The sequence below is a fragment of the Chiloscyllium punctatum genome, chromosome 35, assembly GCF_047496795.1.
Source record: "Chiloscyllium punctatum isolate Juve2018m chromosome 35, sChiPun1.3, whole genome shotgun sequence".
Taxonomy (NCBI): domain Eukaryota; kingdom Metazoa; phylum Chordata; class Chondrichthyes; order Orectolobiformes; family Hemiscylliidae; genus Chiloscyllium; species Chiloscyllium punctatum.
The window spans coordinates 19,370,453-19,397,842 of NC_092773.1; the positions used below are offsets into that span (position 1 = coordinate 19,370,453).

A 27,390-nucleotide genomic window follows, 5' to 3' on the forward strand; every position below is an offset into this window, starting at 1 on the left:
ACTTCTGAAATTAAACTGAGGTCAACATAGGTAACATGAACTGTGGTTGAATGCCCCACAGAGCATGACTAATGTGGTTAAGACAGATCCCACAGATTTCGAAGTAACCACCACTCCCAATATTAGTAACAGTACAGATCAATCAATTTAATCAAAATGTTACATGTGATTCCTGTTGTTCTGTTCTGCAGATCTAGCTTCAGAATTTCTTCAAACAACACTCTGTCAAGTACTTACTCAATGACTACTCACTCCCTGGTAGTTCATCTTCCTTTCCCAGTTCTGTACTCCCCTGGATTCTTAAAAATGTACTCCAGTACTGAGAGGCACAACTGTACTTTTTCACAGACAACTAGCTTCACCAAGCCAGGGCTGCTCCTGATCTGTTACTGCACAGAACGACCCAACGACTCTGGGTCTTCTCTTTGCACTCCAACTATACAGCAGCAGTGTTAATTTTGCGCGTCAGTCTCTTTGGTGGAACTTTGTCAAAAACATCTGAAAACCATACAATCCACATCCACTGGCTCCCTAAGAATTCCAGTAGATTGTTGAAGCGTTCTTCCCTTTTGTAAATCCATACTGACTGTTTTCAAAGTGCTCTGCTATAAAATCCTTGATGATAAACTTTTGCATCTTCACCACTATGGATAGCTGACTCTCACTCGTTATAATTGGTTCAGCAGTTTATTACCAACAAATTTACATTACATTACATAAGATTGAAACAAAGTAAGCATAAAACATTACCTGAGGTAACCACTAAAATTTTAAAGCCAGAATCAACATTGTTTAAACAATGGGTAAACAGCATTATGCAGTGAGTTATAAACTGTGCATTATACATTGGCAGCCCACTCCGTGCCGGTCATCCATTTCAGTCACATTTTCAAAATGCTGCGTTGCTAATGAAGAATTGTAGCTCCTTCCCAATGGACGTAATGTGATGTTCAGGCAACAGCAGCACACAACCAATCGGAGTTCCACAAAAAAGTCAGGTTAGCAGAATCTGCTGCAAACCTCCCCAGCGATGCCCACAATGATCTAGCTGGTGTCGCTCCATTAGTGTTACCTTCAAGTTACGGGGCCAGGTGTATGTTTGCTTATTTTCAGCTTCTGGATCTAAGCTCCATCTGGAGTGCACTACATGGGGTCATCGTCTGGGATTTGATGGGTTTTTTCTTATATATATATATATATATATATATAGTTCCAGTCTTCCCAAAGTTTGTGTGCGTAATTTGAGTTTCGCTCTGAGATCATTCCAGTTCGGAAGGAAACTGATTACTTTTTCTCCCTCCTTTTTCACTCAGTTTGTTTTTTTATAAACTGACCCAATGAAACCACAAAGTCCACTGCCCTTGTTTGGCATTAGCCTGTAATTGAGAGGCTGTTTAGTTCTTTTAATGAAAATTAGAACTTGGGTATCATTGCAGAGTAAGTGGAGGACAGTGGCATTGCCTGACAACAGCGAGTTTTCAGATGGATAGTGTATAAACCTTTGCTGTGAAGAGACTCCAAGGTTTTAGTGAGATTGCAAGGTAGTATGTATTCTAATTGGCCCTGAGCTGTGCTCACCCATCACCCTCAATCCAAATCGACACTCAGGCTGTCAGTGCCCCAGTCTTTTTAGATGACATTACATTCCCTACAGTGTGGAAACAGGCCCTTCAGTCCAAAAAGTCCACATCGACCCTCCGAAGAGTAACCCACCTTGGCTCATTTCCCAACATTTACCGCTCTCTAATGCCACCCAACATGATGGAAATTTGGCATGGCCAGTTCACCTGACCTGCGCGTCTTTTGGAATGTGGGAGGAAACCGGACCATCCGGAAGAAACCCACGCAGACACGGGGAGAATGTGTAATCTCCACACAGACAGTCGCCCAAAGTGGGAATCGAACCCGGCTCCCTGGTGCTGTGAGACAACAGTGCTAACCACTGAGCCACCGAGCAGATTTAAAATCTCTTGTCCTGTCTGTGGACCCTTGTGTAGCCTAACCTTTTTCTAAAGAACATGAGTGAATCAGAAGTATTTTGATGATAGTTGATGACAGTTGTTATAGTCACCATCATTGAGACAAGCTGACTGTTCAAGATATCCTTCATGGAAAAGTGACGTGGTGGGATTTTAACTGATGTCCACAAAGCTGGACACCTGGACCAGTTGGTCACTGACTGATGTTTTACACCACCATCTCACCCTATGTTGCTCTCAGGCCCACATAGTTGTCTTTGGTATGAATTCTGAAAGTTCCTGCTTGCAAGAAGTTGCCCAAATCCCTTGTCCACTTATTACATGCAAATAACCTGCCTTAGCTTTGCAAAAAAAGCATTTTGGATTCAAGTCAGTGAAAATTTGTTTTATTAACCTCACTTTCGATTAGTTCCTTACGATCTTAAACGTAGGATTCCCAGCTGTTGGCTCACTCACCAGTGAGAACAGTGTTTCTCTTGTAACTTTGTAGAGCATAATTGTGGTTGTTCTACTGAACTACAAGTAAACTCGTGATCTCAATTCATGATCTAGAGACAGAAGTTCAAATTTCACTACAGCTGCTGCACAATTCAATTCAATTTTAATATATTTGTAATAACAAGATATTATTGGTGACGGTGGCCATGAAACTTCAGGGTTGTCATAAACCCATCTGGTTCATTTCTGACCTCCAAGATAGGATACTCAGTCCGGCATATATTGGACTCCAAACATACAGCAATGTGGATTACTTGAAAGTGCCCTCTGAAGTAGTCTAGCAAATCTGTCAGTTGTTTTTACCTTCTCAAAAGCAATGAGGGGTAGTCGGTAAATGCTGGCCTAGTCAGTGATATCCACATTCTGTGAATTAAAAATAAAATTGAAAAAACCTTCATCGGTTCATCTTTTAACCTTCTTTGTTCAAGATGAATACTCCAACTGTTGCCGAAAACTGAATTTTGTCATCCCCGAGAGCACATACATTTTGTATCTATCCTTCATTTTGATAGCCAGATTGGTCCACATAACCTCAACTGAAGCTAACCAGAGATTAAGAAAGTTTAAAATGATCACTTTGTTTTTATATTCTGTCCCATTGCGAGTTAAATGAACAACAGTTTGCTCAGCCTTTGCAAATGAAAGCAAGCTGTTTGTCAAAGACAAATAGTATCGAGTGAACTTTATTGAATTATTTGAAGAGGCCTGGAGCAGGCTGTTTAAGGTAGTTCCATTAATGTATCTTTGGACTTGAGGAAGCAATTCCATAAATAAGACCATAGACATAGGAGGAACTGTTCAACCCATTAAGTCTCATCTGCTGTTTAGTGAGATCACAGCTGATGAAAAATCCTTAACTCGAAAAGGACTTAGCTCAAGTGTCACTGGCTTTCATCTTCAGCAGCGGCAGGGGCAAGGACCAGGGGGCTGCCAGGAAGGTCAGTTTCCCTGTAAAAGGACTTAGCTCGATCATCACCAGCCTTCATCTTCAGTATCCCTCTAAAAGGATTTAGCTTTTCCAAGTAATGACAGATGGGTGAGCCTGATGTCAGAGGTAGGGAAGCTGCTGATGAAGATACTGAGGGATAGGATCAGTCAATTCATGTGGATGAAAATGGTCTTATCAGTGATAGGCAATATGATTTTGTGCAGGGGAGGTCATGTCTGACCAAAATAATAGAATTCTTTGAGGAAGTGACAAGGTTGATAGATGAGGGAAGGGCTGTAGATGGCATATACATGGACTTCAGCAAGGCATTTGATAAGGTTCCCCATGGTAGGCTGATGGGGAAAGTGAAGTTGCATGTGCTTCCAGGATGCGCTTGCTCGATGGATAGAGAACTGGCTGGGCAACAGGAGACAGTCGTAGTGGAAGGGAGTTTCTCAAAATGGAGACCGGGTGACCAGTGGTGTTCCACAGGGATCTGTGCTGGGATCACTGTTGTTTGTGACATCCATAAATGATCTGGAGGAAGGTATAAGTGGTCTGATTAGCAAGTTTGCAGAAGACGTGAAGATTGGTGGAGTAGCAGATAGTGAAGGGGACTTTCAGAGAATGCAGCCAAACATAGATTGGAGACTTGGGCAGAGAAATGGCAGATGGAGTTCAATCTGGACAAAGGAGAGGTGATGCGTTTGGGAAGATCCAATTCATGAGCGAACAATGCAGTAAATGAAAAAGCCCTGGGGATAATTGATGGACTGAGAGACCTAGGTATTCAGGTCCATCGGGCCTTGAAGGTTGGAACGCAGGTTGACAAAGTGGTCAAGGAGGCAAATGGCATGCTTTCTTCATCGGACGGGGTCTTGACTACAAGAGTTGGCAGGTCATGTTGCAGTTGTATAAGACGTTAGTTTGGCCAGATTTGGAATACTGTGTACAATCCTGGTAACCACATTACCAAAAGGATGTGGATGCTTTGGAGAGGGTGCAGAGGAGGTTCACCAGGATGTTGCCTGGTATGGAGGCGGAGAGGTTGAAATTAGGATTATTTTCATTAGAAAGTTGGAGGTTGAGGGGGGTCCTGATTGAGGTCCACAAAATCAGGAGAGGTATAGACAGGGTGGATAGCAAGAAGGTTTTCCCCTGAGTAGGCGACTCTATGACTTGGGGTCAGAAAAGTTTAAGGGAGGTATGTGTGGAAAATTCTTTACACAGAGGGTGGGTGCCAGAGACGTGTTGCCAGTGGAGGTGGTAGAGGCGGGCACAATAGTGCCAGTTAAAATGTACCTAGATAGATACATGAATGGGCAGGGGGCAGAGGGATCAGATCAGTACAAAATAGATGACAGATTTGGACAGATGATCTGGATCGGCGCAGGCTGGAATTTTCTTTGTTCCACTTTACTGTGTTTTCCTATAATCCTTGATTCCCTTATTACTTGTAAAATCTGTCTATCGCAGTCTTGACTATCTTTCATAATGTTACGAAGATGTGTTTTTACCTTTGAGAGTTAAAAGCAGCAGAACTACCGGACACAGCACCAAGTGCTTTCAATAAGGCTGCAATGTAACACTGAGTCGAACAACTCGATTAGTTCATTAAGTGGAGAGAAAAACAAATTTGAATTCGGCCAATCATTTTAAAATTATACCCCGAAAATATACCAATTTCCAATCAAGTTTGAGTTGAGTGTGTTAACAATCTTAAAAACCAGTGACACAATTGGATGCTGCGGTGTATAAAACCAGGGGAAAAGTGAACAGCTGAGAGGAGAACTGCCTCGTCCTAGCATGTAACAGATTGCTTGATAAAAATCTCTCTCAAAAGTACCTTTTTAATCAGTAACCTGTCACGCAGAAGTTCCTAATAAGGAGAAAAGAAGGCACAGGAACATCCAAAGGCAAGAACCTACAGCTGCCTGGTTTTGACATAAGTGTTGTTTTGTAAATCTTAATTGGGAGTTTTATCAGACTAGTGTTATAGAAGGGAAGGTAAAAGATAGGTTAGAGTAAGGACTTGTGCATAGTTGTTAGCTAATTATTCTCTGTTATACTTTAAGAAATAAAGTTGTTAAATTTTTACTTAGTTCTTGGCCACTTGAATTTTTACAGATTACTGTGCGGGATAAATCTTTACTGTGTTGCTAGTTTAAAATTAAGCAGGAGAGTTGACTCCATGTCGTAACAGTTTGGGGGCTCGGGTCTGTGATTTGAAGTGTTCAGACAAACTTGAATAGATTTGGGGTATGAAAAGTTCCAGCAGATTTAAACACTTGCAGGTTAGTGTTGTAGATCTTCAAATAAAACACAGGTGAGACAATTTGTTTAATTTTGGTGACTTTGTGGTTGATTAAATTAAAAGTGAGAGAAATGGCTCTTAAAATTGCAAAAGAGGTTCTGGGATTTGAAGATGATGATCAAATTTGCCAAGAAAGTTGACAAGGAAAGAAAAAGGGCCATACTTTAAGAAATGGACGAGTGCAGTCGAGGTGGACCTACTTCAATGACAAGTGAGGAAAATGGAGTTAGAAGGTAAACGAAGAGGGAGAGAGAAAGGGAAAGAGAGAGGAAAAAGAGCGAGAAGGTTCTTGACTGACCAGAGAGAGAGAGAGAGAGAATGTGAACTTGAGAAGTTGCGACTTTGTCGAGCAAAGTCAAGTTAACTGGATGGAGAATAAAAGAGAAGATAGTGATACGTGTAAATATGTCAAAACACTGGCACATTTTGATGAGGAAGATGTTGAAGCTTTCTTTATTTGACTTGGAAAAATTGGCTAGGCCAGTGGAGTGGTCCAAGGATTTATAGGTCATGTTATTTCAGACTTAATTGGTAGGCAGAGCTAGTGAGGTATTTGCTGCGCTGTCAGATGAGGGCTCAAGAGATTTTGAAGAGGTTAAACAGGCTATTTTAAGTGCTTATGAATTGGTACCAGAAGCATACAGACAGTGGTTCAGAAACACAAAGAAGGAATCAGGTCAGACTTGTGTTGAGTTCGAAAGAATTAAACATGGTCATTTTGATCAGTGCGTGTATACTTTGAAAATCGATAGGACATTTGAGGCTCTCGGAGAGATTATTCTGCTGGAGGTGTTTAAAAACTCTCTTCCAGAGATGGTAAGAATTCACATGGAGGAACAGAAAGTTCAGAACTGAGAAGGGCAGCAGAATTAACAGATGAGTACATGCTGGTGCATAAGACAAGCTTCAGGCCAGAATTTCGTCCTCTGAAGATGAGAAGGGTAGATCCTACACTACTAAACCAAGAATCGAGCACACTGGTAAGATGTTAGCACAGGTTAAAGGAACCCAAGACAGTGGACAGGAGGTGAAAGGCCTCCGGTGTTTTCACTACATTGGAGTGGGACACAGAAAACTACAGTGCTGGTGGTTCAAGAAGAGCACTGGGAAAAGGTGTCTTCACTGCCAGAAGGTGGGACACGTGAAGACACACATTGCTGGTCTTTAAAGAAAGGCATTGTGGGAAAAGACTTGGTAAAAGAAGCTAAGCCGGTGGCATTAGTGAAGGTAGTAAAGGCGACCCCAGGAAGAGCTGGGGATCTGCAGGAGAGTGCACAGCTTAGGCAGAGTCTGGGAAGGGAGTTAGTCCCTGATCTTCAAAAAAAATTTCCTCCGTGGGTAAATTTTACTCAAACAACAGGGGGAGAAGGGCAAGAAGTTATCATTTTCAGAGATGCAGGATCGAACTACTCGCTGTGATAGTAAGGGATGAGTGAATATTCACAATTTCTGATCTGTTATCTGAGAGTGTCATAATTTGTGGGATAGATGGACAGAAATTTAGCGTTCCCTTATGTAAGGTCAGGTTGGAGTGCCAACTTGAGGCTGGGGAAATTACAGTGGGAGTGATTGACTGAGTTTCAATTCCAGGATCCAAGATGGGAGTGACACCCCTTTTTGTGGAGAAGCCCAAGGAAAACCAAGAAACTGAGGAGTTAAAACAGAAATATCCTGGTATTTTCCCAGACTGTGTAGTAACCAGATCCCACTATCGTAAGTCACAGCATGAAGTGAAAACTAAAGATGATGGGGTTGAGGTTCAGTTAGCGGGTACCCTGTTTGATGTAATGATGCAGGAAAAACCTGAACAGACAGAGGTGTTTAGTCCTGAAAGGCGAAGAGACTCGCAACAGCAAGACAAGACGATAAAAGATATATATATGTGGATGTGCACTCTGAAAAGGAGGCAGAGAATATTCTGGAGGGTTATTATCTGAAAGATAGAATCCTCAGACAGGAATGGAGACCACGGCAGGTTATTGCAGAGGAGAAATGGGCCGAAGTGCACTAGATTGTATTGCTGGTAGTGTCCAGACAGGAAGTGTTGCAGGTACCACATGAACTACCTGGAGGACGTCACTGAGAGGTCCGAAAGAGTCAGGCAAAAGTACAAAAACATTTCTCTTGGCCTGGAATTCTCAAGGATGTGTTTAACTTGTGCCGTATGTGTCCTACATGCAAAATGGGAGGTAAGCCACAGGCAGTAATAAAACCAGCACGTTTGTTGCTAATTCCCATATTTGAAGAACCTTTGATGTGGGTTATAATTGATTGTGTAGGTCCCCTTCCAAGAACTAAAAGTGGGAACCAGTACTTGTTAACTATCATGGATGAGTCTACCAGATTTCCCAAGGCAATTCCATTATGCAGTATCAAGGCAAATAAGGTGGTCCAGGAGTTGGGAGCTTTCTTCACACAGTATGGGCTACTCGGATTCAGTCGGACCAAGGGTGAAATTTTCCTGCTAGGCTGTTGAAGGAAATTATGGATAGCTTCGGTGTATGGCACTTTTCATCCTGAATCCCAGGGAGCTTTAGAAAGGTGGCATCAGACCTTGAAGACCATGTTAAGAGCCGACTGTCAGGATTACCCGAATGTTTGGGATAAAGGTATCCCATTCGTATTGTTTGCCATTAGAGATGCCCCAAATGAATCTACTGAGTTCACTCCTTTTGAGTTCAGAATCGGTCATGAAATGAGAGACTGTGTGAAATTAATTAAAGAAAAATTGACAGGATCAAAGTCGGAGATCTTACAATTAGATTATGTATCGAAGGTGAAGGAGAGATTAACTCGAGGAGGTGAGTTAGCTAAACAGCACCTAAAGAGGGCACAGTGTAAAATGAAGCAGGTGGCAGATAAAAACTCTGAGGCTTGGTTGTTTCCCCAAAGGGGTAACTTGTTTGTACTGTTACCAATGATAAGAGATCCCTTCAAAGCTAAGTTTAGTGGTCCATATCGAATTGAGAAAAAGTTGTGTCAGGTGAACTATTTGGGTAAAGATGCCAGAGGAGTGGGATGGATTAGTAAGCTATCTGTCTCAGGAGCATAGAACAGAGTTGAAAGGTTTGTTACGACAGTAGAAGGACATGTGGAAGAATCAGGTGGGGAGGACTAATACTATTGTACGTGAAGCAGGTATAGGGAATACTACTCCGATAAAACAACATCCCTGTCGGCTTAATCCTCTCAAAGCCAGACAGGTCCAGGTGGAGGTGGAGGTCGTGCTCGACGAGAACATTATCAAACCAAACCAGAGCAAGTGGAATTTGCCAATCGTTTTAGTTCCCATCCTGGGCGAGCCCTCAAACTGTTATGACATGGAGTAAACTCTCCTGGTTAGTTTTAAATCAGCTGCACAGAAAAGATTTATCCCATCTGTAGAAATTTGAGTGGCCAAGAAATATATAAAGGAAAAACTAACAACTTTATTTCTTAAAGTATAACAGAAAATAATTAACTAGCAACTATGTCCAAGTCCTTACTCTAACCTATCTTTTATCTTCCCTTCGATAACACTAGTCTGATAAAACTCCCAATTAAGATTTACAAAACAACACTTCTTATCTCAAAACCAGGCAGCTGTAGGTTCTTGTCTTTGGATCTTCCTGTATCATCTTTTCTCCTTGTTACGAATTTCTGCGTGACAGGTTACTGATCAAAAAGGTACTTTAAAGAAAGAGATTTTTATCAAGCAGTCTGTTACATGCTAGGACGAGGCAGTTCTCCTCTCAACTGTTCTATTTTCTCCTGGTCTAATACCTCAGAGCACCCAATTATGTCATTGGCTTTTAAGATTGTCAGTATACTCAATTCAAACATGATTGAAAATTGGTATCTTTTCAGGGTATAATTTTAAACTGATTAGCCAAATTCAAATTTGTTTTTGTCTCCAGGCAAAGAACTAATTGAGTTCGACCCGGTGTTACATTGTTGCCTTATTTGAGAGCATTTGGTGCTGTGTCTGGTAGTTCTGCTTTTAACTCTCTTAAAGGTAAACACACATCCTCATAACAATAACAACGCCTCAACAACCTTCTGTGATAACGAATTCCTCAGATTTTCTGTCCTCTGAGAGAATTCCTTCTCGTCGCTGTCTTAAATTTGTGACTCCTTGTTCTGAGATTTTGCCCTTTGGTCCTGGACTACCCTCCAAGGGGGAACCGTCTTTCCAAATACCAAGTCCTTTAAGAGCTTTGAATGTTTCAATAAGGTTGCTTCTAATTCTTCCAAACTCCACCAAGTACAATCCCAATCTATTCAACTTCTCCTGAAGACAGTCTTCATAACTAGTCTCAACTGAGTGAAACATTCTCTGGACTGTTTCCAATACCAGTACATCTTTTCTGAGGTGAGGGATCCAAAGCTGTTGATACTAGCCCAGCTGTGGTTTGATGATTGCCTTGTATAGCTTTAGTAAGACTTCCCTAATAGTTTAATGAAGACCTCCCTACACTCATATTCCATTTCCTTTTGAATTAAAGGCCAGTGCTCCAGTTGTCCATTACCTGCTGAACCTGGATGCTAGCTCACTGTGATTCACAGAGGAGGACTCCCAAATCCTTCTGTTCCAAAGTTTCTGCAGTGTTTCTCACCAAAGCACACACCCTCACATGATATTCCATCCGTCACCTTTTTGCCCATTCACTGAATCAAGTCTGTACCCTAGTGCAGCCTGTTTGCCATTGTTACCACTTGCCTTCCCGTCTTTCTCATGTCATCCACAAACTTGTTTATTAGACATTGTCTTCCCTCTTTCAAGTCATTGATTTTTTTTTTGTTGATACATGTGGCCCCAGAGCTGATCCCCACAGCACTCCCTCATTCCAGATTGTCATCCTGAAAATACCCACTTTAGTCCAACTCTTTGTTTTGTCTTGATAGCTCATTCTCGATCCGTGCTGATATACACCTCATACACCCGGGACTCTTTTTTTTTATTAAGTCGCCTAATGTGTATTAACTTGGCAAAATGAAGTACCTCTCAGGAACGTTTTACAGTGGCAGCCTTTGGAAGTGACAGTGTTAGTTTGTTTTGAGAACACTCCTGTGAAGTGCATTGCGATGTATTATCATATTAAAACGCTTCATAACTTCACATTGTCATTTTTGAGAAACAAGAACTTGCATTAAGCCTTTAATGTTGTAAGCCATTTGAAATGAATTGAAATACACCAAGGTTTTGGACTGGCGTGAATCGCATTCAAGAGTGCAGAGCTGTGGTAATTGCGGGAACTAGGTCTTGATTGATAGCTATGAGACAGTTGTACATCTTACTAATTGCTCCTTACGAAAAGCTCTGTTTTACGTGCTGTTGACATGATTACTTGGTGGTTGCAAAATGGACTTTGGCTCAGGCTGCTGGAAAATTTTCATAAGCTGACAATTGGCTACTGAATTGAATGTTAAGCCGAAGTGAACCAGCCAAATAGCACAGAGGACATGGGTCATTGGTCCCTCTGTACTTGGCCAATTTTGGGAGGCAGTATGTAGATGGTGCCGAGTGAAACTATTGGAGATGGGCTGCCTCCATTGAGAAGGGTGGATGTCGCATGTCGTACAGTTGGACCTCTGGTGGCTGAAAATAGCCAATGTTTTGCAAAATGCGATATATTTACAAGTGGCAAAATCATAAAGATGAATAATCTGTGTCACTGTTTTTTCTGCAGGATAACATGTTGTTCTGTGACTCATGCGACCGAGGGTTTCACATGGAATGCTGTGATCCACCCCTCACCAGGATGCCGAAAGGTAAGAATTCTTGTCTTAACAAAACTAAAACTGTTCATGACGTCGCGCATGGTCAAGCTAAATACAAGAAAAACTTCATGGCAAATTCTCAAATGTAATCATGGGCCGAGTTTTTCCAGCAATTCTCTGCAGCCGTTCTTTCCTTAAAATCATTTTCTGCAAGAACATATTTTGGTGAATGTAAGGTAATGATTCAGTGTTCACAAAATGCTCAAGTAATGATATTGTTGACAACTGAAAAAGGTGTTGAGAAAGGAAAAATGGTTCCCATCACTCCGGCACATACAGAACCCATTTTAAGTATTTCTTAAACAAGTTAAACATTGCATTGAAAACAGAGTGAAACTTTACGGAGTTGCCAAGAACAAAGAAAGCAATGTTTGAGAGGAATTTAAGACAGAACACATTCATGAACAGGCAGGGGATATCGGGATATGTGCAGGAAGATGGGAATGGTCTTGTGTTCAGTACTGTCATGGCAGCCTGAAGGCCTTGTACCTGTACTGTACTGTTTTGTGTTCAACGTGATTGCATGTTTTCGGCTATGGGTATGAAACCATCGTAATCCAGAAATTCATTGCCACAGAGTGCAGTGGAGGCCAGGGTGCTAAATGTCTTCAAGGCAGAGATTGGTAGATTCTTGTTGTCTCGGGGAATTAAGGGCTACGGGGAGAATGCGAGTAAGTGGAGTTGGAGTGCCCAGCAGCCATGATTGAATGGCGGAGTGGACTCGATGGGCCGAATGGCCTTACTTCCACACCTATGTCTTATGGTCTTAAATCGGAATGAATCATCTGAGGATGTGTTCAAATTCCATAATGGTGGCTTGGAAATGTTTTGATTGTTGCACAACTTCTCTGGCTCATGAGCGTTTTTTGGGGAAGTAAATTAGTCTTGTATCTGGTTCTGGACTACAGGTGGACTACTTCAGTTGACTTTTCAAAACAGTATTGCAAATTGTTTAGTTGAATTCAAGAAAGTAAATCAGCACCACTTTCTCCAGTACAATTAGGGATGGTAGTAAATGTTCACCTTGCCAGTGAAATGCACAGACCCTGAATAAATTGCAAAAATGCCGTCAGAGAGCTCTGATTGAATGTGCGAATGTGGTCTTTTTCCTTTGTTTTATCCATCGTCTTAGATACATTGTATTTTTGGTCGCACTTCTTTTCAGTCCTCCTGAAATTTAATTTGGATAGTATGAAATGCCAGTAACTATTGCTTTTCATGTGACGTTTGAGAAATGGGGTGCAATGTTTAGATTTCTTCGAGTTCATGATGGTAATTCTTCTTTACCAAACTCTCTGATGTAAAACCGATGGGATCAAGTCGATTGGGGAGGGGGGCGGGGGGGGAGTGTGAAAGGAGTCATGCACCTCATCATCTCCTTGGACCAATAGACAAGTGAGACCAGAAGACCATTTGCAAGTTAGGTGAAAGAGACCCCTCCTGCGTCACGACAAAGTCAATCAACAGTGTGACCATTGTAGAATTCCTCACCAATCAGCAGGATGGAGCACAGTGATTACTGGGAGCTGGCACAAGAAGACAAAAATGGGGGTCCAAAAAGGTTTTAACAAGCTGGATCCAATTTAGCCTCTCTGTTCTGACTGGAATTTAATCACCAGGGAGCACGTTGACAGACTGAGACAAAAGAAGTAAATGAGAAACACAAAAGTGACTGATTTAACAGAGGTTGGGTGAGAATGTGGAGCAGATTACCGGCGGGGATGGTGGAACAAGAATCAGTGGTTTCAGGCAGGGAATCGACACCCCGCCATGTCAGTACTGACCATGATACCATTATGAATTAATACCCCATGGTCCATGTCCCTCTACTCCCTGCCTGTGCATGTGTCTGTCTAAATCCTTCAGAAGCATTGCTTTGTTCTTGCTAGCAATGTAAAGCTTCACTCTGCTGAAGATAATGTCAGGGATTCAGGGCCATACTTTTCCTGTCGATATTACTCTGCCTTCAGGAGAATCCCGGACAAAACAACTGATTTGATTGACACTTTATCCAGCAACATGATCACTTGCTGCCTCCCCCTGTCACCAATGCACAGAGGCAGCAGTGTGCTGCATCATCAAGATGCTCTGTCGCAATTCATCAAAACTTCTTCAACTTTAGACTTCAAATCCATGACTTGTATCCCCTAAAATGACTAAGGCAGCAAATACATTCGACCACCTAGCCCTGCAGCGTTCTCACCAAACCACACACTATCCTGACGTAGAAACATGTTGTAGATCAAAATCCTGGGCCTCCTTTTCTGCTTGCATTGTTGAAGGAATGTGGTTAGATTCTCTCTCGTTGGAGATGGTCATTTCCTGGTACTTGTGTGGTGTGAATGTTAAGTTGTCACTTGTCATCCCAAGCCTGGATATCATCCAGGTCTTGTTGGATTTGGATGTAGGCTGTTTAAGAATCTGAGAACTCATGAATTATGCGAACCGTTGAGCAATTGTTAACAAGCATCCCCACATCTGATCTGAGGATGGAGCCAAGGTAATGGATGAAGTAGTTGAACATGTTTGGACCTACGACGCTAGACTGAGGAACTGTAGCAGTGATGTTGTGGAACCCCCAGCAACCACTTGTATCTCTGTTTGTAGTATGATAGCAACAAGAGTTTTTCCTGTGATGACAGTCGATTCCACTTGTGCTCAAATTCCTTGATAGTACACTTTCTGGGATCTTTAGATTAGATTAGATTAGATTACTTTACAGTGTGGAAACAGGCCCTTCAGCCCAACAAGTCCACACTGACCCGCCGAAGCGCAAACCACCCATACCCCTACATTTACCCCTGATCTAACACTAAGGACAACTTAGCATGGCCAATTCACCTAACCTGCACATCTTTGGACTGTGGGAGGAAACCGGAGCACCCGGAGGAAACCCACGCAGACACGGGGAGAATGTGCAAACTCCACACAGTCAGTTGCCTGAGGTGGGAATTGAACCCGGGTCTCTGGCGCTGTGAGGCAGCAGTGCTAACCACTGAGCCACTGTGCCGCCCGGGATTTACTGCAAGGGCCACCATGAAGCTGTCAAGGATCACTGGAGTTGACACTTCAGTCCATGTTTGTGTCGATATCCAATATCTTCATCCGTTTCTTAATATCACATGGAGTAAATCAAATTAGTTGATGACTGGTATCTGTGGTGCCAGAGACTTCAAGAAGAGACCAAGGTGGATCCTCTACTCTGTATTTCTGACTGAAGATTTTCATTTGAAATCAAGATGGTTAGTGACTGAAAACAGACTCAAAAAGGCATTCTAGCTCTGTTCCTGTGTGATCCAAAGTCACATAGTGACATCACCTTGAATTGAATCCCAGGGATCAATGACACGTGTCATCGAGAAAAATGAAGGTTTTGGAACAACCGTCCTGAAAAAGAAAGCTGCTCTTAAGATTATACCTCATCTAGTTTTGTGGGCGGCACGATGGCACAATGGTTAGCACTGCTGCCTCACAGCGCCAGAGACCTGGGTTCAATTCCCGCCTCAGGCGACTGTCTGCATGGAGTTTGCTTATTCTCCCCCGTGTCTGCGTGGGTTTCCTCCGGGTGCTCCGGTTTCCTCCCACAGTCCAAAAATGTGCAGGTCAGGTGAACTGGCCGTGCTAAATTGCCCGTAGTGTTAGGTGAAGGGGTAAATGTAGGGGAATGGGTCTGGGTGGGATACGCTTCTGCGGGTCGGTGTGGACTTGTTGGGCCGAAGGGCCTGTTTCCACGATGTAAGTAATCTAATCTAATCTCGTTAGAGTTGTATGACTCTGTGACTCAAGGGCTTATTTTTTGAGGAGCAGTTGAGTTCTCTCTATACGTGATGGAGTTTAGTAGGATGGGGGGGGGGGGGGGGTGGAATCTTGTTGAAACTTCTACAATACTGAGAGGCTGAGGAATACAATGCGTTGTAGAATACTGTAAGGAGTCATTTTATAGACTAAATAGGCAGTTAATTTTGTGAGCTTTAAACATGAATTTCTTTGGTTAACACAACACCAACTTCCAACCGGACAGATATTCATTATTTTGTTTATTGCTTCCACCACAGGCATGTGGGTGTGTCAGATTTGTCGGCCACGGAAGAAGGGAAGAAAACTGTTACACAAGAAAGCGGTACAGATTAAACGGCGCTACGCAACAGCAATAGGGCATTCGAAAAATAGATTAAAGAATAAGACGGTGTAAGTATTTCATAAAATGAATTCTTGTCTGGCATTGTTTTACAATTGACCTCTGAAATTGTGCCAAGGATGAACAATATGCAAAGGATGATGTGTTAATAGAGCAAGTAATGAAGGTTCAAAGGGAAGCAGCTGGTGGCTGTTGATTAGTTGACTGGAACTGGGTATGTGAGATACAGTTGATAGACTCCTTGCACAGGGGAAGTTTATGTCTCTCACATCTGTTTTGAACACATCAACACAATGGACTTAATCACAATGGCAGGGACGTACTTATTGGAGTTAAAGCTATGAGTAAGGTGGCTGCACGGTGGCTCAGCAGGTTAGCACTGCTGCCTCGTAGCACCAGGGACCCGAGTTCAATTCCAGTGTTGGGCAACTGTCTGTGTGGAGTTTGAACGTTCTCCGCGTCTGCGTGGGTTTTCACCGGGTGTTCTGGTTTCCTCCCACAGTCCGAAGATGTGCAGGTTGGGTGAATTGGTAATGCTAAATTGCCCCATCATGTCCCCCAGGGCTGAAAATGTGTTGCTGGAAAAGCGCAGCAGGTCAGGCAGCTTCCAAGGAGCAGGAGAATTGACGTTTCGGGCATAAGCCCTTCTTCAGGAATGAGGAAAGTGTGTCCAGCAGGCTAAGATAAAAGGTAGGGAGGAGGGACTTGGGGGAGGGGCGTTGGAAATGCGATAGGTGGAAGGAGGTCAAGGTGAGGGTGATAGGCCGGATTGGGGGTGGGGGCGAAGAGGTCAGGAAGAAGATTGCAGGTTAGGAAGGTGGTGCTGAGTTCGAGGAATTTGACTGAGACAAGGTGCGGGGAGGGGAAATGAGGAAACTGGAGAAATCCGAGTTCATCCCTTGTGGTTGGAGGGTTCCGAGGCGGAAGATGAGGCGCTCTTCCTCCAACCGTCGTGTTGCTATGGTCTGGTGATGGAGGAGTCCAAGGACCTGCATGTCCTTGGTGGAGTGGGAGGGGGAGTTGAAGTGTTGAGTTACAGGGTGGTTGGGTTGGTTGGTCTGGGTGTCCCAGAGGTGTTCTCTGAAACGTTCCGCAAGTAGGGGGCCTGTCTCTCCAATATAGAGGAGGCCACATCGGGTGCAGCGGATGCAATAAATGATGTGTGTGGAGGTGCAGGTGAATTTGTGGCGGATATGGAAGTATCCCTTGGGGCCTTGGAGGGAAGTGAGGGGGGAGGTGTGAGCGCAAGTTTTGCATTTCTTGCAGTTGCAGGGGAAGGTGCCAGGAGTGGAGGTTGGGTTCGTGGGGGGTGTGGACCTGACGAGGGAGTCACGGAGGGAGTGGTCTTTTTGGAACGCTGATAGGGGAGGGGAGGGAAATATATCCCTGGTGGTGGGGTCCGTTTGGAGGTGACGGAAATAACGGCGGATGATACACTGGACATGGAGGTTGATGGGGTGGTAGGTGAGGACCAGTGGGGTTCTGTCCTGGTAGCGGTTGGAGGGGCGGGGCTCAAGGGCGGAGGAGCGGGAAGTGGAGGAGATGCGGTGGAGGGCATCGTCGACCACGTCTGGGGGGAAATTGCGGTCTTTGAAGAAGGAGGCCATCTGGGTGGTACGGGATTGGAACTGGTCCTCCTGGGAGCAGATGTGGCGGAGACGAAGGAATTGGAAATATGGGATGGCATTTTTACAGGGGGCAGGGTGGGAGGAGGTGTAGTCTAGGTAGCTGTGGGAGTCGGTCGGTTTATTGTAAATGTCCGTGTTGATTCGGTCGCCCGATAGAAATGGAAAGGTCCAGGAAGGGGAACCCGCCGAGGAACCCTCCAACCACAAGGGATGAACTCAGATTTCTCCAGTTTCCTCATTTCCCCTCCCCGCACCTTGTCTCAGTCAAATCCCTCGAACTCAGCACCGCCTTCCTAACCTGCAATCTTCTTCCTGACCTGTCCGCCCCCACCCCACTCCAGCCTATCACCCTCACCTTAACCTCCTTCCACCTATCGCATTTCCAACACCCCTCCCCCAAGTCCCTCCTCCCTACCTTTTATCTTAGCCTGCTGGACACACATTCCTCGTTCCTGAACAAGGGCTTATACCTGAAACGTCAATTCTCCTGCTCCTTGGATGCTGCCTGACCTGTTGCGCTTTTCCAGCAACACATTTTCAGCTCTGATCTCCAGCATCTGCAGTCCTCACTTTCTCCACCATGTCTAGGGATTGGTTAGGTGGATTAGCCATGGTGGTTTTCAGGGATAAGGTAAGGGGATAAGTCTGGGTGGGACGTTCCCCAGAGAGTTGGTGTGGACTTGTTGGGCCAAATGGCCTGTTTCCACACTAGGGATGCTATGATTCTGAGGTACAATTGGTGGTTTCTTTGATCTGAGACTGCGAACTTTGATTGACTGTAATTCTGTAGATTGAGAGATGTATCATGTAATCTTTCAACATTGGTACCTCTGCTGTAATGATGCACTGTTATAAATTAGGGTGGCATAGTGGGACTGCCATTAATCCTGACATTTCGGATAAATATTTGGGGAGATGGATTTACGTCCCACCATGGCAGCTGGTGAAATTTATGTTAACTTCATGAAAAATCTGAAAGCCAGTGTTAGTAATGGTGGCATGAAACTGATGGAATGTTGTTTAAAAACTCACTGGTTTACTCCTGTGCTTTGGGGAGGGAAATCTGTCATCCTTATCTGGTCTGACCTCCAGACGTAGAATATGGTTGCCTTGAAACTTCTGTCTGAAATGGACTCCCAAATCACTCTGTTCAGGGACAAGGAGGGTGGCATAAACTGCTGGCTTTGCTGGCAATACCCATGTCCAATGAAGGAATAAGGAAAATAAGTCCTGACTTGTTGCTGAGAATGTAATGACTTTTGAACTTTGTTTCAGTGTTTTAATGTCACAACATTAGCTCCAAGGATATTTTCTTAGTGCATCCCATTTTTCATTTAAATCCACGGTGACATGATTTGAAAGTGAGCTGTGTAGAAACTTAGAAACTAAGGGCGGCGTGGTGGTTTAGTGGTTACCACTTCTGCCTCACTGAGCCAGGGACCTGGGTTCGATTTCAGCCTTGGGTGATTGTCTCTGTGGAGTTTTCACATTCTCCCCGTGTCTGTGTGGGTTTCATCCGGCTGTCCAACGATGCACAGGTTGGATGCATTAGTGAAGGGAAATGCAGGGATAGCGGAGGGCCAGTGGGTCTGGGTGGGATGCTTTTTGAAGGGTCAGTGTGGACTCGATAGGCTGAATGGCCTGAATCCATACTGGAGGGATTCTGTGATTCAAATGCTGTGATAAGAGCAGAATTGGACTATTCAGTACTTTGAACTTGGCCCACCATTCATTTGGATCATAGTTGATCCTCTTATTGAGATACCAATCTCCAACTTCATATGCAAGAAAAACAAAAGCTGCTGGAAAAGCTTGGTGGTGACCGGTGGGCACCCGAGTCATAGTTACTCCCGCCAGTCATAGTTACTCCCACCAGTCATAGTTACTCCCGCCAGTCATAGTTACTCCCGCATCTGATAGTGTCTGTGAAGAGAAATCACAGTTAACATTTCGAATCTGGTGACCCTTCCTCAGAACTTTATGTGTCACTTACTTGAATATATTTACAGTGTTTTGTGGTTGAAAATTTCACAGATTCACTGTACCCGCTGAGTGACGAAATGGTTCTTCATCTCAGTCCTAAATGGTCTCCTCATGATCCTGAAACTCTGACCCCTGGTTCTAGACTCATGAACCGGGGGAACATCCTCTCTGTTAGCATTTTGTACGTTTCAATCAGATTCCCTCTCATCCTTTTGAAATGCCCAGCTGAACCAACTCAGGACAGTCCTACCATTCTGGCTATCAGTCGAATGAATCTCTGCTTTACTCCCTCCTTGCCAAATATATCCTTTCTCAGATGAGATCAAAACTGCATGCAGTACTCCCGGTGTGGTATCACCAAGGCCCTGTGTAATTGTAGGAAGATATGCCCTCTTCTGAATGTTAAATCTGCTGCAGTGAAGACTATTATACTGTTTGACTTGCCACTTGCTGCACATACCTGTCTCCTTTCATGGATTGGTGTATGAGGTCACCAAGATTGTTTTATACATGCACACATCTCAACATATCACTGTTTAAATAAAACTGTTCAAGTCATTATTATCAGGAAGAAAGTTTTCATAACTTAGCCATCAGAACCATGAACTGTGTGGACATTATCAGACCGCTGGCTTTGCTTTGATCAATGTTTCGTTCAAGTTCAGTATTGTGAAGAGCAAAGCTATTGTCTGTGATCCACACGACAAACCACATGCCCTTGACACTGGCTCAACCCCTGGCAGTCATCCACATCAGAAGCTGAATTTCCTTGACCTTGATGAAATATTTGTCCCTGAGAAGACCTTCCTCCCACTTCCCCATGCCATGACTTGAAATACTTATTTCCACCAGCTCAACATCTCCTGAGTGCACCATTGCCTCAGCTTATCTGCTCATGGTAATGGAGTTCTCTTGTGATCAGTATTAGGTTCTTTGCTCTTCCTGATCGACATGAATGAGCTGGACCTTGAGGCACATATCCTTCTTCCGCCAACTCTGGCATTGTGAGCATTCGTCATTTTGATGACTGTACTGTCAAGGTGCTTTCAGCTTTAGTTGCTTTGACACTGAAGGTGCTGCTTTTTGACCAAGCATATCACTATTTGGTCTGATAGCTTGCTTTGTGATGGTGTCAGGTTTTTTTTAATGTACCATTGTGATGCACCTTGTGACATGTTGTGAAGTTAAAGAGACTGCATAGATGCAAGTTGTTGGTGAACAACTTCTGTGAGCAACATCGTACAAAATGCACAGTTTGGACCTTCAAGTTCAACGATATGGAAATTAAGTAATTTTTGTCCTGTACTTGGTCTTGCATAGATTCTGTTCTGAAGTATAGGGAGGCATGGAGTCATATACATAGCTTTTTTTTGTTTCACCTATTTTTCTATTCATTCTGTTGAGAGATGTTGGTAGACCCCTCTGGAGCAGGTAGGACTTGAGTCCAGGGGCAGGGACACTCCCACGGCACCACAAGAGTGCCCTTAAACAATTTCTAATGGGCCTGTTCAGAACGCTAACGACACACCTAAAAGAGCAGGTAACACCTGAATGAGAGCCTCATGACTCAGAGGTGAAGGTGCTGCCACTGCACCACAAGAGGGCTCCCAAAGCCAACAGCTTCTGGTTTTCCCAGGTGGTTCTCCCATCCAAGTACTAACTAGGCCTGGGTCTGCTGAGCTTCGGAGATCAGACGAGATCAGGGGTTTTCAGTCTAGTCTGGCCATTATACGTATATTCATCGCCTGTGTGGTGATGACTTGCAGCTGCTTACACTGGGACCAGCTAATTCCTTATCCAAATTCCAACGTGTTTTGCTAAAGCAAATTTGTTTCAGGAGGCGGTCACACCTGGTCGATTAAGTACTTCAGATGTAGGCACTGATCAGAGAGAGGGTGTGGTTGTTGCATGTGAGGCAGGTAGGGGGATCCTGAGTTCAGGAATGAAGGAGCTTCAGCTCTTGACCTTGCCAACAGATATGCTCTCTGTGTGGATGAGGAAAAGGGCTACTGACCATGGCACCAGGATGCAGGAGGCCATTCAAGAGGGAGGGAGCGAAAAGACACGTGATAGTTGTTGGGGACTCCATATTTAGGGTGATTGATAGAATCATTAGTAAGCAGGATTGAGAGTGTTGTTGCCTGCCCATTGCCAGGGTGCAAGACATCTCTGACCAGTTTGAAAGGATATTGGAGTGGGAGGGCGAAGATCCAGTTGTTGTGGTCCACGTTGGGGCAAACAACAGACACAAGGTTAGGTCGGAAGAACCTGTTTGGGGGTTATCAAGCACTAGGAACAAAATTAAGGAAGAGGTCCTCTAGGGTTATAATCTCCAGATTACTATCCAAGCCATGTGCAAATTGCCTTCGGGATAAGAAAATCATGGAAGTCCACACGTGGCTAAAGGAGTGGTGTGGGAAAGAGAGGTTTCACTTCATGGAGCATTAGCATTGGTTTTGGAACAGGAGGGATCTGTACCGATGGGATGGTTTCTATCTGAACGGATGTGGAGCCAATGTTCTTGCGAAAAGGTTAAATAGGGTGGTCACTCTGACTTTAAACGACTGAATCCGGGGAGAAAGGGAAGGGGAAAATGACAGGAAGTATGATGGTAAATGGATAGGTCAGCAGCAGGTGTGAGGAACTGCATGGCAGACTATGAGGGAAGTGAAAAGGAAGGATTACTCGGGGATATTATTGATGGAGATATTGGAATTCATAAAGAGGGTCCAAAAGTTAACATAAGGGCACTTTCTCTGAATGCTCGTAGCATTCGTAACAAGGTAGATGAGTTAACTGCACAAATCGTCGTGAATGAATGTGATTTAGCCATTGAGGAGACATGGTTACAGGAAGGTCATGACTGGGAGTTATATATCCAGGGGTATCAGACTGTTCAGAAGGACAGGCAGAGGGAGTTAAGGGAGGTGTTGGAGCTGTGATATTTCTGGACGCCATTAGAGCGGTGGTGAGAGATGATTTAGGTTCTATGGAGAATAAAGTTGAATCCGTGAGGGTGGAAATGATAAATTCCGAGAAGAAAAAAATCACTGATCGGTGTAGTCTATACGCCACCAAATAATAACATCACGTTGGGGCGGACACTCAACAAAGGAGTAACTAATACCTGTTAAAAATTGTACAGCAATTATCATGGGAGATTTTAATCTACATGTCCATTGGTCAAATCAAGTTGGTCGCGATTGAGGAGGAGTTCATTGAGTGTATCAGCGATAGTTTTCTCACAGTATGCAATGGAACCTACAAGGGAGCAAGTTGTCCGAGATGTGGTCCTGTGTAAGGAGGCAGGACTAATGAATGATGTCATAGTTGGAGATCCCCTTGGAAGGAGTGATCACAGTATGGTCGAATTTAGATTACAGATGAAAGTGCGAAGAAAATACAATACTGGAGTCCTGTGCTGACACAAAAGAGACCACAATAGGATAAGGGAGGAGTTGGCTAAAGTAGACTGGAAGCAAACGCTTTGTGGTGGGACAGTTGACAAACAGTGGAGGACTTTGAAAGCCAAGTTTCAAAGTGCTCAGCAAATGTAAATACCAGTAACAAGGACTGGAGGAGTAGGGGTAATCTGCCATGGGTGTCCAAGGAAATCGGGAAGGCTATCAAATTGAAAGGGAAGGCATACAAAGTGCCAAGATCAGTGGGAAGCTAGAAGATTGGGAAGGCTTGAAAGGTCAACAGAAAGCAACGGAAAAAAGCTAGAAAGAAAAGTAAGATGGATTAGGAGAATGAGGTAGCTGAGAATACGAAGACAGATAGCAAATGTTTCTATGAATATATAAAGTGAAAAAGAGTGGCTAAAGCAAACATTGGTCTATTTAAGGATGAGATAGGGAATTTAGTAATGGACTATAAGGAAATAGCAGAAGCATTGAGTGGGTATTTTGTGTCGGTCTTCATAGTGGAAGACACGACTAACGTGCTGCTAATTGACAATGAGACAAAGGTAGATGAGGACCTGGAAACAATCATCACCAAAGAGGTAGCGTTCGCTAAGGTTAGGCAATGGCTAGGCTAGGCAATGCAGCCCAGGGTGCTAAAAGAGATGGCAGGAGAAATAGCAAATGCATTTGTAATTTTCCAAACTTCACTGGACTCTGGTGCAGTTCCAGCAGCTGGGAAAGCAGCAGATGGGATGCCAATGTTGTAAAAAAGGAGGTGGACAAAAGATGGGGAATTAGAGACTGGTTCGCTTAACGTCTGTAGTGGGGAAAGTGCGTGAGTCTATTAGCAAGGAAGAAATAGTGAGGCATCTCATGAGAAATTGTCCCCTTGGGCAGACTCACCATGGGTTCATGAAGAGCAGGTCATGCTGAAACAAATGTACTGGGATTCTATGAAGAAGTTATGAGCACCTTGAACAAGAGGGATCCAGTAGATGTGGTGTATCTAGATTTCCAAAAGGTATTTGACAAGGTGCTGCACAAAAGGCTGCTGCATAAGATGGATGCATAACAGTACAAGCAATGTATTAGCATGGATAGAGGATTGGCTGACAGGAATCAAAGAATGGGAATAAACATGTGCTACTCTGTTGACATTCAGTGACTAATGGTGTGCCTCAGGGATCAGTGTGAGGAACACAATTATTCACAGCTTACACAGATGATTTGGAGTCGAGGACCACGTGTCGTGTGTCAAAGGTTGTGCATGACGCTCAGATGAGTGGTACAGCAAAATGTACAGAGGACTGTGAAGCTTCGCAAAGGGACATAGTTTGTGAGTGGGCAAAGGTCTGGCAGATGGGGTGCAATGTTAATAAATGTGCAGTCATCCATTTCGGGAGGAATGACCGTAGAAAGGATCTGATTGGTTTCAAAAATAATTCATGCTGCTGTGCAGAGGGACCTGGGTGTCGATGTGCATGAATCGTGCAAGGTTGGTCTGCAGATGGAACAGGTAATTAAGAAGACAAATGGAATTTTGTCCTTCATTGCGCAAGGGACTGAATTTAAAAGCAGGGAGGTTATGTTGCACCTGTACAAGGTGCTGGTGAGGCCACACCTGGAGTACTGTGTGCAGTTTTAGTCTCCTTACTTGAGAAAGGGTGTACAGGCACTGAAGGGGCTGCAGAGGAGGTTCACGAGGTAGATTCAGGAGTTCAAGAGGTGGCTGAGTAGATTGGGGTGATATTCATGGGAATGGAGAAGAATGAGGGGTATTTTACACAGACACAGAAAGCTTTGAAGAGAATAGACAGAAGAGAAGGAGAGAGGATGTTTGCACTGGCAGGTGAAACGAGGACAAGAGGACATCGCTTCAAAATTAGGGGGAGGATAGATTTCAGACTGAATTGAGAAGGAACTTCTTCACCCAGAGGGTTGTGAATCTATGGAATTCCCTGCCCAGTGAAGTAGCTGAGGCTTCCTCAGTACATGTTTTCAAAGCTAAGATAATCTTTTGAACAGTAAAGGTTATGGTGAGTATGCGGGTAAGTGGAGCGGAGGCCACAAAAAGATCAGCCATGATCTTATTGAATGGCGGAACACACCCGAAGGGCCAAATGGCCTACTCCTCCTAGTTATTGCATAAAGTAAACAAGAAATGTTGGCTTTACAGAAACATGGTATTGTACAGAGTATTGCTGCAGTGTTTACTTACAGTCAGCAATTTATCCTCGCCAGTAGAGACTAAATCCTGATTGTGCAACTGGTGAGCATTGGTAGAAACCTAATCAACATTTTAGATGCTTCTGTTTCAGTTCTAGTTTTGCTTGTATCCATTTCCATTCTTGGGAACGCTCCAAGATACGAGTACTTCTTCCGGGGTCCTCTGTCCTTGCCTTGGATCCTGGCTCCATAGCTTGTTGCACTCAGTACTCATTTTTACTGACGCTCCAAGCCCCTTATTCAATTCTGTTCAGGGGCACCATTAATAAACGCCATTACTATGAATCTGTGCATCTGGGGAAAATCTTCCCAATCTCATCCCTGCACCTCAGTTAACAGTTTTCAGAGGCATTACTCAATTCCTTGTACTTCTTACGTGAGCTTCAATATTCCAAATCAATTCAGATGAAGCAGGTAAGCAACAGGCTTGGTGATGGAGGGCTTTGTTCGTCATGCACTGACCAGCTCACGAGTCTTACCATTGTTGTGGGATTAGCAACTCGTGATGGCTTCACATGGGAATTTTTTGCTGCAGCATGCAGCTGGCATGTGCAAACCTGAATGGAAAACGCATCACATATTCCATGGAAAAATGGGAAGAATTAAAAGTCCAATCATAGAATCTGTCCTAATTGCATGGCAGTTCTGTTTGTTGAGGTGTGTTTTATATTTCTCAATTTGCAATGTATGTGTTCGTGACATATACCCAGCACCATATTGTTGACTTAATGCACCTGGTTCTTCCAGTACAGAACAACCCTTCAGTGTTGACTGCATCCCACTTAATGTGGACCATGTTACAAGATTGGAATTTTCTTTTTCCAGAATACTGCCGCCACCCAAGAGTAGAGTAGTGTTTTCCATGATTCAAACCACCAACCCTCAAATTGTATTAAGGCCTCAAATAAAAAGCAATATCTTGAATATTTTCCAAAAATAAAAACAAATTCATTTGTCAGAAAAGGTAATGAGCCGATCACCAGCTTCTCACTTGCTCCATAAGAGTCATATCTTCTTGAATGTTCTGGTATATTCATGTAAAAGGGTGGCTTTATAACCATTCACCAAACATAAGGTGCCTCTTTTCCAGCAGGTGGTGTACTGTACCTTTCAGTTTTGTGCCACTATTTGTGAATTATAAATTGATTCCTTGTTTTGGAACACTTATTTCTGAATGGCAAAATAAGTTGCGTTTTAGAAGTGGTTGATTCAGTCTCCGAAAGTGCTTTTTGAATCATCAAAGCTGAATACTTTGTCTCCTTCCACAGATCAAAAGGTTCTCAGCCGTTTGACAAGGAGAGGCAATGTCCTGGTCGGGGTCGTAAGCGCAAAATCTCAGCAGTCCCTTCGAAGCCGGGACGATTGGATGGACTGAGCACCTTGAATTCGCGAACCACCAAATCCTCCCGCCTGAAAATGAACAAGAAAACCAAAGGGCTCATTGATGGCCTTAGCAAATTCTTCACCCCTTCGCCCGATGGCCGCAAGCCACGGGGTGAACTCCTGGACTTAGCTGAGCAATACAGGCTTAAACGAAAGGGCCCACGAAAATCAAGCACTTCTGACAACAGCACATGGCCCACAGGTACTGCACTGACCTCATTAACCCCTGCATGCCCAGTATCACCTGACATGTCTGTACCAGCACGAAGGTGCCATTTAAGCAGCGTCAAATCATCTCCCTGTACTAGCCGTTTTGATAACGTCAGTAAGCAGGCATTCACTGGCCATTTAAATGTATGCAGAATGCCCAGGTTAAGAAAGGAGCCAACTGACATTGCTTCCTCTCTGTATACTCCCAAACCCTCTGATGAAGCAGACATTGAATTAACTCCTCCTTGTCTTACACCTTGTGAACCTTGCCCTACTTCCATTGATAAATCTGCTCTCCCAAGCGATTGGGACAGTAGCAAGAAAAACAATTCCACTTTGCAAATCTCACCATACCTACGACTGAGTACATCTGTAGACACGGCTGCTAAACTGCACTCTCATTATTTCCTGCCATTTTCTGTGAGAGAGAAAGCAATAAGGGGCAGCCGGTGTAAAATGAGACATGGAAAGACGATCCTTTGGCACGGGAAAGGGAACGTGGAATTAGGAAGGAATAAAAGTGCCGAGGACAAGGGTAAGAAGTAAATGCCATGCCGTCATGCATCGCTAGCACTAGAAGTTGGCTTTTTATTGCGCTTTTTTTGGGGTGCTTCAGTCAGTTGCTGTTGACTTTTGGGAGGGAGGGTTGGACTTATGCCATGAAAGTAGCTCTGCACATTCTCATTTCGTGAAAAAGCACAGTAGGTCCAGTAGAATCTCAAAAGCAAAAAGGCAGATTGATATTTTTGGTAGAGACGTTCATTCACAATATTTTACTTGTCAAATGCTCAAATGTAATCTGCTCTTTATTTTCTATTTTCCTGACTTAATTCCAAATCTCTCATCTTCATGTAATGATTAAAGTTAATGAATTGGCCAGAATATGGATGTCTTGGAAAAGAGGTGGAATTGCAACCCAGAGCGGCTGACTGGCCA

General features: G+C 43.8%; 1 protein-coding gene across 8 annotated transcripts in view; it reads left to right on the forward strand.

The window, feature by feature from the left end:
• The window catches only part of LOC140459731 (histone acetyltransferase KAT6A-like), a 261,877-nt gene that overhangs the window by 156,240 nt on the left and 78,247 nt on the right, over positions 1 to 27,390 (forward strand). For 6 of the 8 annotated variants that reach the window (XM_072554188.1, XM_072554189.1, XM_072554186.1 and 3 more), the window contains 3 exons: positions 11,389 to 11,470; positions 15,535 to 15,667; positions 26,130 to 26,989. In XM_072554188.1, the coding sequence (XP_072410289.1) occupies positions 11,389 to 11,470; positions 15,535 to 15,667; positions 26,130 to 26,989 (1,075 nt within the window). The remainder of the gene's footprint in view (positions 1 to 11,388; positions 11,471 to 15,534; positions 15,668 to 26,129; positions 26,990 to 27,390) is intronic. The other 2 variants (XM_072554190.1, XM_072554191.1) reach the window with 1 other exon arrangement.